The sequence below is a fragment of the Bos taurus genome, chromosome 28, assembly GCF_002263795.3.
Source record: "Bos taurus isolate L1 Dominette 01449 registration number 42190680 breed Hereford chromosome 28, ARS-UCD2.0, whole genome shotgun sequence".
Taxonomy (NCBI): Eukaryota; Metazoa; Chordata; class Mammalia; order Artiodactyla; family Bovidae; genus Bos; species Bos taurus.
In genome coordinates, this window is record NC_037355.1 from 7,019,041 (window position 1) to 7,031,302 (window position 12,262).

Sequence of the window (12,262 nt, forward strand, 5' to 3'; positions counted from 1 at the left end):
TTGCAGAGGCTCACCCCAAATGTCAGGGAGTTAGTGTATACACTGAAACATGTGTGTTTCTATCTGAAAATGGAAGTTGTGGGGATTCACTGGGAACAAAGACACGATGTCCTGGTGGAAGGGTATTAGGCAGAAGGAGAGGGATCTTCCTTGCTTCTGCCCCTTGTGCTTCTCCCCTCTCTGCAGCCCATGCCAGAAACACACAACTTGTTGGAAGCTCAGAGGTGGTCAGCATGTGGTTTTCCAAGTTCTTTCTGACTCAGATGTATACACACATGAAAAGGAAGAGGAGAAGGGAGAATAAATATTAATAAAGCAGGTACAGAAGCACAATATGTTTACTAGATGGTGTCAAGGATTTGGGGTCAGTAAAGGAAATTATCTCTCCTTGCAGCTACAAAGTCTTTGGATTACCCTTGGCTAAAAGCGATATAACCGAGGACTTCCGTGGCAATCCAGTGATTGGGACTCTGTGCTTTCACTGCTGAGGGCCTGGATTTGATCCCTGGCCAGGAAATTAAGATCCCACAGGCTGTATGGTGTGGCCAAAAAACACAAAAGAGAGATACAGCCAGACTTGGCAATTAATGCTAGGATTAGCTAACACCTATATAATAGGCTGGAGTTTCCCAGGTGACTCAGTGGTAAGGAATCTGCCTGCCAATAAAGGAGACTAGGGTTCTATCCCTGGGTCAGGAAGATCCCCTGGAGAAGGAAGTGGCAGCCCACTCCAGTATTCTTGCCTGGGAAATCCCATGGACAGAGGAGCCTGGCAGGCTACAGTCCATGGGGGTCGCAGAGAGTCGGACGTGACTTAGCAACTAAATAATAACAACATATAATAGGCTACCTTGAATCAGGATTTTGCCTCATAGAATTATTATATTTCTGGGACTTTCCCTTGGTCCAGTGGCTAAGACATCACACTCCCAATTCAGGGACCTGGGTTCGATCCTTGCTGCTGCATCTAGAGATCTCACATGCTGTGCTTAAAGTTACCAAGATCTTGAGTGCCACAACTAGGATCTGGCATGGCCAAATAAGTAAATAAATATTTTTAAAAGAATTATTATATTTCAGGCAGTGTAATATACAAAACTTGGTTTCATAGTATTAGAGCTATTGAAATTGCAATTAAGTTTAAACAACTTCCATAGAGTATCATTTGACCCCAATATACTTTGTACCCATCTCCTGGACCACTGTGGGGTCTGCCCTCTTTCGGCTGAGTGCCTGGCTGGTCATATAAAAGGCAAGTAGGCCATCTCTTGGAAATTCGCCCCCATCCATGGTCACACCTTACACAAGTTACAGTTCTGTTTAAATTTCCAGCTGACTGACCTGCACACAATCATGAATGGAAACCAAACAGTGGGAGAGAATGCCTTTTCCACTTTCTCACTGCTGCACAGCCACACTCTGAGCTGCAGCCTGGCTTCCAGAAGTCACACGGTCCTCCAGCAGATCGTCGGAGAGCTTTCAGAGCACCAGCTGCCAGAGGCTGTGGTTTTTAAGTAACACTTCACAGTGGGACTGACGGCCATCAGCTAGGAGTCCGTAAGAGCAAATAGAGGAGTAAGAGTGTTGTTGTTCAGTCCCTCCTGTGGTATCTCTTTGCGACCCCATGGACTGTAGCACGCCAGGCTTCCCTGTCCTTCACCATCTCCCAGAGTTTGCTCAAACTCATGTCCATTGAGTCAGTGATGCCATCCAACCATCTCATCCTCTGCCGTCCCCTTCTCTTGCCCTCAGTCTTCCCTAGCATCAGGGTCTTTTCCAATGAGTGACAGATATATATTTCTTTTTTTTTTTTTGCCACACCCCACAGTCATGTGGGATCTTATTTCCTCACCGGGGATCAAAGCCACACCCCCTACATTGGAAGGGCAGAGTCTTAGCCACTGGATCACCAGGGAAGTTCCAGGACGGTCTGTTTTTGCTCTACATGCAAAAGAAGATGAGACTCTCCGCATCCATGCCCTTAAGTGCCAGGCAAGGAGGAGCTTCTGTCACCATAACAGGAGCTTCTAGAGGTGGAGGCCTATGACCTTCTCAGGAGGGAATCCCCAGCCCCTAGCACTGCCCAGTGCCAGAGTCGCACATCAGTCCCTGTGAGCTGAAATATTAGTGAAATATTTGGAAAAATATTTCAGCCACTCTGCGTTCTGGAGAAATGTTTCCGCTTCTCCAGGTGTGCACAGAGATCACCTGCTGAAATACAGATTCTGATGCCAGGATTCCTGAGATTTCGCATTGCCAACAAGCTGGGGGTGGTGCTGATGCTGCCAGCCCCATCTTTTCAGGTTCAAGTTTCTAGAGGATTCTAGAGGAAGAGTAGGACACGACTTGGCAATCAACAACAATTCTAGAGGATAAGAAAACCAGAGACGATATCTTCAAGTTTTGTTTCAGGAAGCTGTCCCCAGGCCCCCATTCCCCCCATCCCCCCCAACTCTCCTCCCCAGGGTGGCAATAACAATAGCAGTGGGGGAGTCGGTTACCCTCTTGGCATCCCTCCCACCCCCACCCCCTTCAGCCTGGCCACGTGAAGCTGTGGAGGCCGCATGAAGGTGTGGAGGCCCCAGTTAACTTCTCCCTTCTCTGCCGCCAGGGGAGGAGCGCCCCCGGGACTCCCCGGGCCCGGCGGAGGCCCAGGTGCCGGCGGGGACCGAGGCCGGTGGGAGACCGAGCCGCCACTGCTGGAGATGCTCCCGCGCGCAGCTCAAGAAGATCTTCTGGGGTGTGGCGGTGGTGCTGTGCGTGTGCGCCTCCTGGGCGGGCGCCACGCAGCTCGCCAAGCTGACCTTCAGGAAGTTCGATGCTCCCTTCACCCTGACGTGGTTTGCCACCAACTGGAACTTTTTATTCTTCCCCTTGTACTATGCGGGGCACATCTGCAAGTCAGCGGAGAAGCAGTCAGTGAAGCAGAGATACAGGTAGGCACCTCCGCTGGGATGCAGGCTCAGCATGGGGCTGCTCTCCGGAATGCTGATGCTGCTGGGTGGGTGATGAGATGGGCCAGCAGACACAGTAGGAAGTCACCGTGTCTCTCGTTGTCTTAGTGAGGTTCCAGGATCAGAATTCATTCCCTTCAGAAGTGGTGAACACCCTTCCTCCGCCTCTAGCCTTTCACCCCAGGAATTCCTTTCTAGTAGGCTGGAGAAGGCAGCAGCTTGCAGAGATGGGCTGTGGTAAGTCCCCAGAAAGGGTAGAAACGGGAAAACTGTATGGCTCTGTTATCCTCCTCAGACTGGGCTGAGGATAGGTCCATGGAGCCAGGTGACATGGCTACTCCCTGTAACTTACCTTCTCAACCCCGCGGGTGCTCATGGCAAAGACTTGATTACTCATTTCCCCTAGGCACAAGCCATTTCCTCTTTTGATTATGTGGTTGGAGGCAGGTGTCTGAATATCTGGCAGTGTTGCCATCAAAGTCAAAGCATGATCTGAACTTTGTTGACTGTATTTATGCATGCGTATTTTCTCATTGAAATGACCTCCCTTTGAAAGAGGTCAGAAGTCCAGATGCCAGCCCTCTGCCACCATGTACAGCAGGGTGCCCCAACCTCCTCCAGAGTCAGATGCTTAGTGTTGGCCCTGGGTTATCATCTATGCCCATCCCTAGATCTCATGGTCACCCAAAGCTGAGGTCCTCTGTGACTATGTCAAGGACCTTACTATTGGCCCAAATCAGATCTACTCAGGAAAAAAAAAAAAAAGGAAAGAATACTGGTCAAGGTGACCAGGTGGGCCTGGGGAATTTCTCTTTCATCAGCCTCAGAAGTGGATAAAAATTTGGAAGTTGAGGGTTGTTCACTCCTTCACCACTGCCTTCTTTCCACCCCACCCCCTTACTTCCACCCTACCAAACCCCCTGTACAGTCACCGTGTCCCATTTATCATCTGGTTCAAACTTCAGCCCTGGTTGAAAAGTTGCCTTTAGAAGTTGCAAGGTAGCCAGAAAACATCATTGAGTCCAGGGAGTAAAGAGGTTTTAGGAATGAAGGTTACACGCTGATCAGAATTTTTTTCTGAGATTCTACCATTTTGTCAATGTCAAATTCAACTTGGAGGTGTCAGGCGCCAAAGGTTTTGAGTGTTCAGAGATAATTTGGACTGGCTCCTTTAAAAGGCCAAGTGGTAAGTCAGAGCACTCATTCTAGAGGAAGGAGCACTGGTGAGCTTTCAAGGACCAGCACCCCTTAGTGGAAAGGACTGGGAGCGAGTTCTGGAGAGAGGCATGTGACAGCCTGGAACCCAGAACCGGAGCTCAGGCCTGGGGCATTGTCAGTGTTGACTTAAATCAGTGGCTTCATGGCCCAGCCAGAAATCACTGGAGAGGCACTTAATGTACCTCTTCTGAACAGCAGCTAAAAGCAGACTGAAACAGATTGGTTTAGAAACTTTAACAGAGCCCCAGATTGTCCCAAAGTCAAGAGAGAAATAATGGCCTGCTTTTAGTCACAGAGAAAAGCAAACATTCAGTAAATAATGCATTAATAGTAAAGTAGCCCTGAGTGTATTCAGTTTGTAATTAGGAGTTTGCCTTTCTTTAAACAGAGTAGGATAGTATGCTACTGCCTCTCGCAAAGTGGGTGTATGTGCCCTTTCTTCATGGAGAATTACTGGAGGGAAGATGAAATGGTTTTTCTCTGCTTTGTTCAAACATGTGGACTCAAAGAGGGCATCCCTGAGAGGCAACACCAGCTACTGCCCTAAGCATGTGTCTTTAACATAATGCTCTCCTTGGGACAAGACTGGCATCGCTGGCCATTTAGTGCAGGCCCAGCACCATTAATTAATTGTGCTGTAAACAACACAGAAGAAACCAGGCTCAGTTGGTTAAAAGGTCTATGGGGAAAAAAAATGAAAGATCACTGAAGCAGATTAAACATAGAAAGACGTCACACCTTGATTTCAGCTTCTGTTCTGCCTGTTAAAAATATCTGGGAAAAATCAGAAGAGAATCATAGTGATTATTACGTCAGCTGAAGAACAGTGGAGGGGAGGGGGCAAAACCATAACTTGATTAGAGAAGCCAGGTAAAACCTTGACCAATTTCTGTACTAAAGCTGAGCTCACCACTAAAAAAAAATCTTTCTGGTTATAAATTGTGTTCTGCTTGTGTCTAAACAGAGCTGCTGATTTTACCAGTCGATGATTGGGCATGTCAGTTAATCTAGGCATACCACTGGAGAAGTGAAAGAATATTCTTTCTCAGAAAAGGGAGAGGAAAATGTTAGCATCACAGACTACTTAGAAACTCATGACTATGTCACATCTCAAACTGGGAGGTCTTTTTTTATTGGCTTTTTTAAAAATTATTGACATTTAGTTGATGTACAGTATTATATAAGTTTTAGGTGTGCAATCTAGTAATTCACAGCTTTTAGAGGCTATACGCCATTTATAGTTATTATAAAATATTGGCTGTTTCCCCACATTGTACTGTATATCCATGTAGTTTGTTTTATACCTAATAGTGAGGCCAAATCAGGCTTCCATACCCCAACACCAAATTAAATCTCGGAGGCAGAGTTTTGGGTGAAGTAGAAAAAAATAGCTTTATTGCTTTGCCTGGCAAAGAGGACCACAGCAGGCAAATGCCCTCAGAACTGTGACCTGGGGGGCAGGGTGAGGAGTTTCATCTTAATGGTTCAGAGAAGATGTGATCAGCTCACGGACATTCTTCTGATGGGTTGGTGGTGAGGAAAGTGGGAGTCAGCTTCATCAACCTTCTGTTGTTCCAATGGGTCCGGGGTCTACATGCTTGTGGGCAGCCCACAGTTACCTTCTCCCACCTGGTGGGGGTTTCGGTATCTGCAGAATGGCTCAATCATACTTTTCTGTGCATCCCTGGAGGGGAACCAGGACCCTGCCCCAAGGCCACACTGTTGTTTCTTGCCTGTTCCTTTCTCATCCCCGAATCCCCTCCCTTCCCTGATTAGCATCTGTTTGAACCTGCTCATTGGAACTCAGGGAAGGTCATGGAGGCTGAATGAAGCCTGTTTCCTGGAATCAAAAGCTGGTGGTGTTGACTTAAAAAATAGTGATAATCTAAAAGTTGAGAGTTACGTTTTATTCAGTGGGGATTTTTAGGACTTCAGGGCTGGGAGACAGCATCTCAAGTAACCTGAGAGACCTGCTCCTGGGAACCGGGGCAGGGGGTGGTAGGGGGAGTGGGATGGAGGCGGCAAGGTGGGCGTGGGCAGTGTCAGGTTATATAGAAGTTTGCAACTAAGGCAAGTAGTCTGAACATCAAAAGTATTTTTGTGAATTTAAGAAAACCAGATATCCCAAGTTAAGGAATTTAGCACTTTTCTACTATGGAAAAGATGCAAGCGTCTGGGCTAACTGAAGTCATTCCTTTCATATGCATCTCAGCTACCCTGGGGCCCTATCCTGTGTTTCTTCACCCGTGAGTTCCTCAGTGCTCACCACAGGGAGGGGCTGCAGCCTGGTGGCTGCCAGATTGTGCAGGTATTCCTCTCCTTCCCGAGTGCCCTGGAGGGCTGGAGTTACTGATGGCTGTGCCATCCTTGTTTACTGCTGTACAGGAAATACTCCATTTCTCAGGGGATACAGAAAAGCTTTTGTGCCAGGAGCCCCATTGGGTCCTCTTTGGTATCAGTAATTTGTACATCTTAATCCCCTATCACATTGGGAGTTCTTTAAACAGATATTAGGGTTCCCAGAAATGAAGGCAAACTGAAATCACATCTTCCATGTTTGTACTTTTATTGAAATGAATGGAAAATCTAGAGTCAATTGAGCATGTGTATCTCTGGGTGAAAGTTCAGCAGGAAGCTGGGGAGAGAAGGAAAAAGGTGAAGCTGGCCAGATAAGCCAACTTTTCTAGTGGTTTTCAGGAAACAATCAGGTAGAAGTTTCTTTCCTTCGCGACCTCCCCACTGAGGCTAGTTCCCCAACATGAGGCTAGAAAAGTCAGCCAAAGCACAGGGAAGAAATCACATATTGCCTCAAACTCTGAGCTGCTCAAACTCTGAGTCTCTGGGATCTTGTTGATGGGCCGATGATGATTCCATAGGTCTGAGTGGACATGAGGTTCTGCTTTGTTAATGAGCTTCCAGGAGTTGCTGGTGCTGCTGGCCCACGGGCTGTCCTTGGACTGTCAAGGCCCTGGAGTTCTTGAATCTCAGTTACACGGGTTTTAAAATGCTGCTGATCTGCTGAAATGTAGGAAGCAGGACTCACCATACCATATCAATCGGCAGGTGACTCTCTTTGGGCCCCAGGGATGTTTGAGTCCTGATCTGCTGCCACTTGTGAGGAAGGGGAGGCTCCTTGGGCAAGTCTTTTAAGATCCAGGAGCCTCAGATGCTCATTTGTAAACAGAGGGTGATGACACATGCACCATTTAGCACAAAAGATTGTTGTGTGATCAAATTAGACACCTGCCCTCAAGGCTGTGAAATGCCATAAAAATGCCAGGAACTGTCGCTGTGTTGTGATATCCTCTCTGGGGTACAAGGCAGCTGATAAAGTAAGCACGGGCTGCCTTGTACCCCTGCCTTGTACCAGGACTGCCCGCCCCTGCAGAGTCGTGCAGGTATTACACCTCGCAGAAATCAACTTGCAGGGACTTCCCTAGTGGTGCATTGGTTAAGACTCTCTGCTTCCAATGCAGTGGGTGTGGTTTTGATCCCTGGTTGGGGAACTAAGATCCCACATGCCTCACAATGCAACCAAAGTAATAAAAAGAAATCAGCTTGCAGGTCTGCTGGCTGCACAAGGCATTCTCGAGTGATCAGGCCTTCCTGATACCAGGCATTGTTGTCAAGAATTGGAGTGTGGGTGTGAAAACCTCCCCAACCCAGCTGTCCTGAATTTTCAGCCTCAAGCCTGTGGTCTCCCCAGTAACTGGCTAAAAACTTCCTTCTTTCCCCAGATCATCAACATCCCCACCATCACCTCCCCTGTTTCTCACTGACAGCCAGCCACAGAGATGCCCTGAGGAGTGCTCAGTACTCAGGGAGGGTTCTGACCAGAGGGATGCATGTGAGTGCTGTGGAAATTGCAGGCGGGACCTGAGAGGGGGTTCAGCTCCCAGGAGTCCGTGTGAAGCCGGGTGCAGAGGAAGGCATGGAGGGGAAACTATGTCAGGTTCGTGACCCTGGAAAGACTGTCACGGGCAGGCATGATGATGACATGCAGCCTTCTAGCTTCTCTGACCCTGAGACAGGTGGATGGTGTCTCTGATCCCAGAGACCGCCATGGCAAGCAGGAATCAGCCAGAGCAGATCTGGGGCACTCACGGCCTTATTAGAAGGTCTTTCAGGAATTTCTCACAGTGGTGACCTGTTTTCATGAGCCAGCGCTAGAACCTTCTGCTAACATGGGGCTGCCAGAAAAGTGAACGATGCTGTGGTGACCGATGTTTCCTTCTGCCTTACGTAGTTTCAGCCTTCTGGAAGCTAGCCCGTTGATTCTGCTTCAGAAACGCCCACAGACATCCTGAGCCAGGAAAGGGGAGAACGCAGTTTTGGCGCTTCCTCTCTGTCTTCGGTCCCCAGGGGCCAGGTGTGTGCTCCTGGCTGGACAGACTTACGCGGTATTCACAAGGGGTCTCGCAGCTGTAACGTTCAAAGTCTAATGAGCAAGGCATCCCAATCTGGAGGCCTGTGCCTTCTGGAAATGGTAATTGCACATCTTCCCAGGGACACAATTATCCATGGTCCCTGTCCTCAAGGAGCTCATATCCCTGGAAGAGTCAGATAGACAAACAGGATGAGGGTATGCGCAGGGGCCCCAGGGGAGAGGCCCAAGTACTTGGGTCCTGGGACAGATGAGGGGTTTCTTGGAGGAAATGACCAAGGAGCAGTCTCTTAGAAGAGGAGCAGTTGGACCTGTAGGTGCTGAATCCTGGGTGCGTGTGGGAATGCACTAAGGCTGGCGGAGAGCCTGGTGCCTGAGAAGCTCTGATCCTGTGTGGGAGGTGAGTAGGGGAGGTCAGGAGGACGGGAGGGCAGTGGGAGCAGACTCTGTGACTCCAGTGCATGCAGAGAGGTTTAGAGTATGGTGTGAATGTTGGGAGGGGGTGGGAATGGCAGAAAAATCATCAGATTAGATCTTTAGCAATACAGTAAGTCTCCTTAAATCTTATTAAAGATTAATAAATCTTTAATACTTTTAATAAAGTATTAAAGATACTACTGTATTTTTCAAGGTACTGTACTGTAAGATTTAAAATGTTTTCTTTATTTTCTGTGTTTGTTTTTTTCGTATTATTTGTATGAAAGTAAAGTTTGGTCAGTCATGTCCGACTCTTTGTGAGGCCATGGACTATACAGTCCATGGGATTCTCCAGGCCAGAATACTGGAGTGGGTAGCTGTTCCCTTCTCCAGGAGATCTTCCCAACCCAGGGATTGAACCCAGGTCTCCTGCATTGCAGGCTGATTCTTTACCAGCTGAGCCACAAGGAAAGCCCAAGAATCCTGGCGTGTATAGCCTATCCCTTCTCCAGGGGATCTTCTCAACCCAGGGATCAAATCCAGGTCTCCTGTATTGCAGGTGGATTCTTTACCAGCTGAACCTCCAGGGAAGCCCTGGTATAAAGAGGTTTATTTATTACTTCTGTGAGGAGTCTTGTAAACCTGTTACCGTACAGTACTGCATAGCTGATTGTATTAGTTGGGTACCTAGGCTAACTTTGTTGGAATTATGAACCAACTGGACTTAGAAACGCACTGTCATAACAGAACGTGTTCATATGTAGGGGCTTACTGTACCACTATACCTCTGTCAAGGATAGGACTGAGGGCAAGTGGAGGCCAGGCCCATTGAACAAGCACAAGCCCAGTGTGTGTGTGTCAAGGATTTGACTGAAAAAAATACACAGCATAAGAATTGAGAATTATATTTTATTCAGCAGACATCCTAAGAACTTAAGCCTGGGATACAGCCTCTCAGTTCAGTTCAGTTCAGTTCAGTCACTCAGTCGTGTCCAACTCTTTTCAACCCCATAAATCGCAGCATGCCAGGCCTCCCTATCCATCACCAACTCCCAGAGTTCACTCAGACTCACGTCCATCGAGTCAGTGATGCCATCCAGCCATCTCATCCTCTGTCGTCCCCTTCTCCTCCTGCCCCCAATCCCTCCCAGCATCAGAGTCTTTTCCAATGAGTCAACTCTTCGCATGAGGTAGCCAAAGTACTGGAGTTTCAGCTTTAGCATCATTCCTTCCAAAGAAATCCCAAGGCTGATCTCCTTCAGAATGGACTGGTTGGATCTCTTTGCAGTCCAAGGGACTCTCAAGAGTCTTCTCCAACACCTTCTTCACAGTCCAACTCTCACATCCATACATGACCACTGGAAAAAACATAGCCTTAACTAGATGGAGCTTTGTTGGCAAAGTAATGTCTCTGCTTTTCAATATGCTGTCTAGCTTGGTCATAACTTTCCTTCTAGGGAGTAAGCGTCTTTTAATTTCATGGCTGCAGTCACCAGCTGCAGTGATTTTGGAGCCCAAAAAAATAAAGTCTGACACTGTTTCCACTGTTTCCCCATTTATTTCTCATGAAGTGATGGGACCAGATGCCATGATCTTCGTTTTCTGAATGTTGAGTTTTAAGCCAACTTTTTCACTCTTCTCTTTCACTTTCATCAAGAGGCTCTTTAGTTCCTCTTCACTTTCTGCCATAAGGGTGGTGTCATCTGCATATCTGAGGTTATTGAGATTTCTCTCGGCAATCTTAATTCCAGCCTGTGCTTCTTCCAGCCCAGCATTTCTCATGATGTACTCTGCATATAAGTTAAATAAGCAGGGTGACAATATACAGCCTTGACGTACTCCTTTTCCTATTTGGAAGCAGTCTGTTGTTCCATGTCCAGTTCTAACTGTTGCTTCCTGACCTGCATACAGATTTCTCAAGAGGCAGGTCAGGTGGCCTGGTATTCCCATCTCTTGAAGAATTTTCCACAGTTTATTGTGATCCACACAGTCAAAGGCTTTGGCATAGTCAATAAAGCAGAAATAGATGTTTTTCTGGAACTCTCTTGCTTTTTCCATGATCCAGCGGATGTTGGCAGTTTGGTCTCTGGTTCCTCTGCCTTTTCTAAATCCAGCTTGAACATCAGGAATTTCACGGTTCACATATTGCTGAAGCCTAGCTTGGAGAATTTTGAGCATTACTTTACTAGTGTGTGAAATGAGTGCAATTGTGTGGTAATTTGAGCATTGTTTGGCATTGCCTTTCTTTGGGATTGTAATGAAAACTGACCTTTTCCAGTCCTGTGGCCACTGCTGAGTTTTCCAAATTTGCTGGTATATTGAGTGCAGCACTTTCACAGCATCATCCTTCAGGATTTGAAATAGCTCACCTGGAATTCCATCACCTCCACTAACTTTGTTTGTAATGATGTTTTCTAAGGCCCACTTGACTTCACATTCCAGGATGTCTGGCTCTAGGTGAGTGATCACACCATCGTGATTATCTTGGTCGTGAAGATCTTTTGTGTACAGTTCTTCTGTGTATTCTTGCCACCTCTTCTTAATATCTTCTGCTTCTGTTAGGTCCATACAATCTGTCCTTTATCGAGCCTCTCAGTGCTAAAGAATTACTCTGAAGATGTATGAGAGGAGCCAGAATATATAGGAGTTTTTGCAACAAAAACCAGATAGTCAGAACATCCAAAGATTGCCTTCATGCTTAGTTGCTCAGTCATGTCCTACTCTTTGCAACCCTATTGACTGTAGCCCACCAGGCTCTTCTGACCATGGGATTTCCCAGGCAAGAACACTGGAATGGGTTGCCATTTCCTACTCCAAGGGTTCTTCCTAACCCAGGGATTAAACCTGCATCTCTTGCATTAGCAGACAGATTCTTTACCACTGGAAAGCCCCATTAAAAGATTACTGTTAATTAAAGAAAACCATATATCTCAGAGTTAAGGAATTTAGCCCTTTCCTATGTATGGCAAGATGTAAGAGTCTGGGCTCTTTGAAATCATTCCTTTGATACAGCTTAGCTACCTGGGGCCGGTATCCTGTGCTTTCCATCCTGAGTCCCTTCGGGGTGCAGGGTTGAGGGTGGCTGAGGGCTTGGTGACAGGTATCCTGTTTGTTTCCATCCTGAGTCCCCTCAGTGCTCACTGTCGGGATGTCTCTAATGTGACAGCTTGACAGTTGAAATATCCTTTGTTTACTGATATGGCAGGTGACATTTTTCATCCACAAGGCATCCGGGCATGTGTGGGTGACACAGATGTTGTTCCTGAACTTAGGAGCTCACATCCAAGTG

At 47.2% G+C, this 12,262-nt stretch overlaps 1 protein-coding gene across 2 annotated transcripts in view; it reads left to right on the forward strand.

Moving 5' to 3' along the window:
- Window positions 1-12,262, forward strand: part of SLC35F3 (solute carrier family 35 member F3) — a 434,652-nt gene that overhangs the window by 298,307 nt on the left and 124,083 nt on the right. For both annotated transcript variants that reach the window (NM_001192935.2, XM_005226233.5), the window contains one exon: window positions 2,612-2,936. In NM_001192935.2, the coding sequence (NP_001179864.2) occupies window positions 2,612-2,936 (325 nt within the window). The remainder of the gene's footprint in view (window positions 1-2,611; window positions 2,937-12,262) is intronic.